This window comes from Rattus norvegicus, chromosome 7 (assembly GCF_021556685.1).
Source record: "Rattus norvegicus strain SHRSP/BbbUtx chromosome 7, alternate assembly SHRSP_T2T, whole genome shotgun sequence".
Lineage (NCBI taxonomy): Eukaryota > Metazoa > Chordata > Mammalia > Rodentia > Muridae > Rattus > Rattus norvegicus.
The window spans coordinates 8,056,313-8,059,636 of NC_141540.1; the positions used below are offsets into that span (position 1 = coordinate 8,056,313).

Consider the following 3,324-nt stretch of genomic DNA (forward strand, 5'->3'; position numbering starts at 1 on the left):
TGTATTTCTTGGTATTTCTTTGTTTCATCTTTTCGTGCCTTTACTCATTCCAATGTATTTTTCTGTATTTCCTTAAGGGATTTATCCTCTTTAAAGGCCACTATCATTTTTATAAGATTAGATTTAAAGTTCTCTAATTGTGCTGCAGTTTCATTAGGTTATTAAGGTTTTGTAGCAGGTTAGCTGGGCTCTGGTGGTGCCATATTGCCCTGGGTCTTGTTAATTGTGTTCTTATGTTATCCTTTAGGCATCCAGTTTTCCCTGGTGTTGACTGGATAATCCTGAAGGCAGCAGGATTTCTTGGGATGGTGGGAAAAGCAGTGGCTAAGACAGTAGAAGTCAGTGTACCCTACTCTGTTGGCTGTGTTTTAGGTAGATTCCAATCTGCTGGTTGTGTTGTGGGTGGATTCTTCTCTACAAGCTATATACAATCCAGAACCAACTGGGGTGACAGGTGAATATGTTGGTCCTGCAGGGTTCCTAGCTGGTTAGTTTTGGGGTTCCTAAAATTTTCCACAGGAGGCAGAGTGCTCTTGGGGTCCTATGAGTCTTCTTTGGAATGAGGAGCAAAGCCAGAGCTAGACAATGATGTTCAGGGGACTGAGAGCATCCCTATTTCCATTTTCCTGCCTTAAACTGTTTTCTCCATTTCATTCTGTTTTCTCTTGTTGTTGTTTTCATACATTTCATTATGGATATTTTGCATATACTCTTTGAGGACCTCTAACATATTTTAAAGCATATTTGAAGTTCTTGTCTTATTCCTATGCTATATTGCATTTCTCAGGGCCTATGGTAATGAGGCTGCTGCACTCTATTGGTGCCATATTATTCTGGTTGTTATTGACTGTGTTTTAATGCTAGCATATAGATATCTGAACTTAGGCTGATTGTAATTCTAGATGATGATATGTGGTTGTGTTTGTTGGGTGGGTTTCTGTTGCCCTCTCTTAGGAAAATGTGATGGCTGTGGGTTGCCTAGTAGGGAATGTTTTTGAGATAATATGATGTGTGCTACAAGGTGTCCTTGGTAAAATGTGTTTCTAGGTATTGGGAACTGACACTAAAGTATGGGAATGAACAAAATGGGTGGGGTTTAAGCATGTCCAGAGGAAGGAATAAGACAGTATGTGTCACCAGAATCTTCATTGACCCCTAGGAATTGGAATAGAGAAGCAGAAGTGGTCACAGTACGTTGGAATGACCTTGAGAAATTGCATTTGGAAGAAATGAAGGATAGTGAATATTGTCTATATGATTCCTTGGCTGACATGGCTCACAGGTTTTCAGGGAATCAAGCAACATGCTACCATTTTTCCCACTGCTTTGCATAGATTTTCATCTTTTTAGTTTTCTATTCATTTTTCTCATCATGTATGAATGTCATGTCTTAGGTTTTAACTGTAACAACTAATTGCCCCCTGAAAAATTCTGTGAAAATTTGGTCAATGAACTTAAATCAGTTTCTTGTTCACTTAAATGGCTAATTGAGGTTTCAACTTGGTAGTGATTGGGAAGGTCTTCTTAAAGCATTTTATAGAGGAACTATTAAATGATCATTCATAATCAGTACAAAACATAGAAAATCATTTAAGAATTGCCATCTTTTTTTTCTAAGTGATAGATGGATAATGCATACTTTTATAGGCCATGTCTATCAGTGGTACATATCCTTTACACACTCATTTGATTAGCTATAGCATGAAATAAAAAGGCACATGTAAAAGTGAAGAAAGAATGGTAGAAAACTAGAATCTACTATGTTTTCAGGGATAACAGTCATACAACAGTTTCAGATTGACTGAAAAACTAAACATATTCAAACAGTTTGGTTTGAATCAAGATAGATAAAGTCATGTTCATTGTATGCAAGTTTAAGAAGAAAGTGTGAGTATAAAAAGATTAAAAAGCAAGAATATAGAATAATAGTATAATTAATCTTCAGATTTTACATTCATTCTTCTTTAAGTTTAATATTCTTTAATTTTTACATATTTGAGAGGAATGCAAGTTTTTTAATTGAGTAATTGAAAGCTTGCTTTACTTGATTGTTTCTCAGTGCATAAATAAACTGATTCAACATTGGTGAAATTGATATGATAATAAGTGAAATCCCTTTATTGATAGCTACATCATCCTTGGATGAAGGTTTGACATAAATGAAGATGCAGCTACCATAAGCAATAGAAACTACAATCATGTGGGAAGAACAGGTAGAAAAGGCCTTTTTTCTTTGTTTGGCAGAGGGAAATCTCAAAATGGTCTTGATGATATAAACATAGGAAAGGACAACACACACAAAGGTAATGGTGAAAGTAAATACAGCACCAACTATTACCATCTGTTCGATTAACAATGTGTCTGAACAAGAGATTTTCAAGAGAGGAGCTGCATCGCAACAAAAATGGTCAATGATATTTGAGTCACAGAATTCCAGGCCTAAGCCTAGACCAATTGGTGGGAGAATGATGATCAGTGCTGCTACCCAACAGAAGAAGATGAAATTCTTGCAGACCCTGCTATTCATGATGGTCATGTAGTGCAGAGGTTTACAGATGGCCACATATCGATCATAGGACATGATAGCAAGGAGAAAAAATTCTGTAACTGCAAAGAGATCTATAAACAGCAGTTGACTGGCACAAGCAATATAGGTAATGGACTTGTCCCCAGATGATATGCTGTATAGAAATCTGGGAATACAAGCAGTTGTGAGTAAGATTTCTAAGAAAGAGAAATTTTTGAGGAAAATATATATAGGTGTTTTAAGATGGGGGTCAATCAGAGTGAGAGTGATGATGGTTAGGTTGCCAGATAAACTCAACATGTAAGAAAGGATCAGAAACATGAAAAGCAGAATTTGAAGTCGAATGTCATCTGTGAGACCCAGCAAAATGAAGGTTGTTACTGTTCGATTTCTCATTCTTGATTATTGTCTCTGGCACAATCTGGTTGAAAAATAACAAAGATTCCATAAAACCTCAGAATTGAGTCAGGTGCCAATCTCAAGACAAGCTAACTTGAGGGTCATTCCTGTAGTATTGTTGGTTAATGAAGAAGCTAGTACAAATTGATGTTTGATCATTTCTTTATGTCACATATTAGCTCTTTTCCGAATCACAGATTTTATACTTCTATTTTTATGGGTGTACAGTCTAGCTATTATATTTGATTGATATAATTGATACTAGTTTAGGACATAATCTTATAAACATCATTTAATAAAAATTTTCCTTTAAATTAATATCTTTTGGCCCAACACTCTGCTTTTCTCCAACTACTTTTTCTAGAAGAGATTTTAGAAGAGAACTGCTAAAATAAATG

General features: G+C 35.7%; 1 protein-coding gene across 1 annotated transcript; it reads right to left on the minus strand.

Annotated features, from left to right (window-relative positions):
- Positions 1-1,987: 1,987 nt before the first annotated feature.
- Or6c35d (olfactory receptor family 6 subfamily C member 35D) lies at positions 1,988-2,923 on the minus strand. Its single transcript, NM_001001385.1, is given in 1 exon segment — positions 1,988-2,923. A coding segment is annotated over 1 exon segment (936 nt).
- Positions 2,924-3,324: the final 401 nt, after the last annotated feature.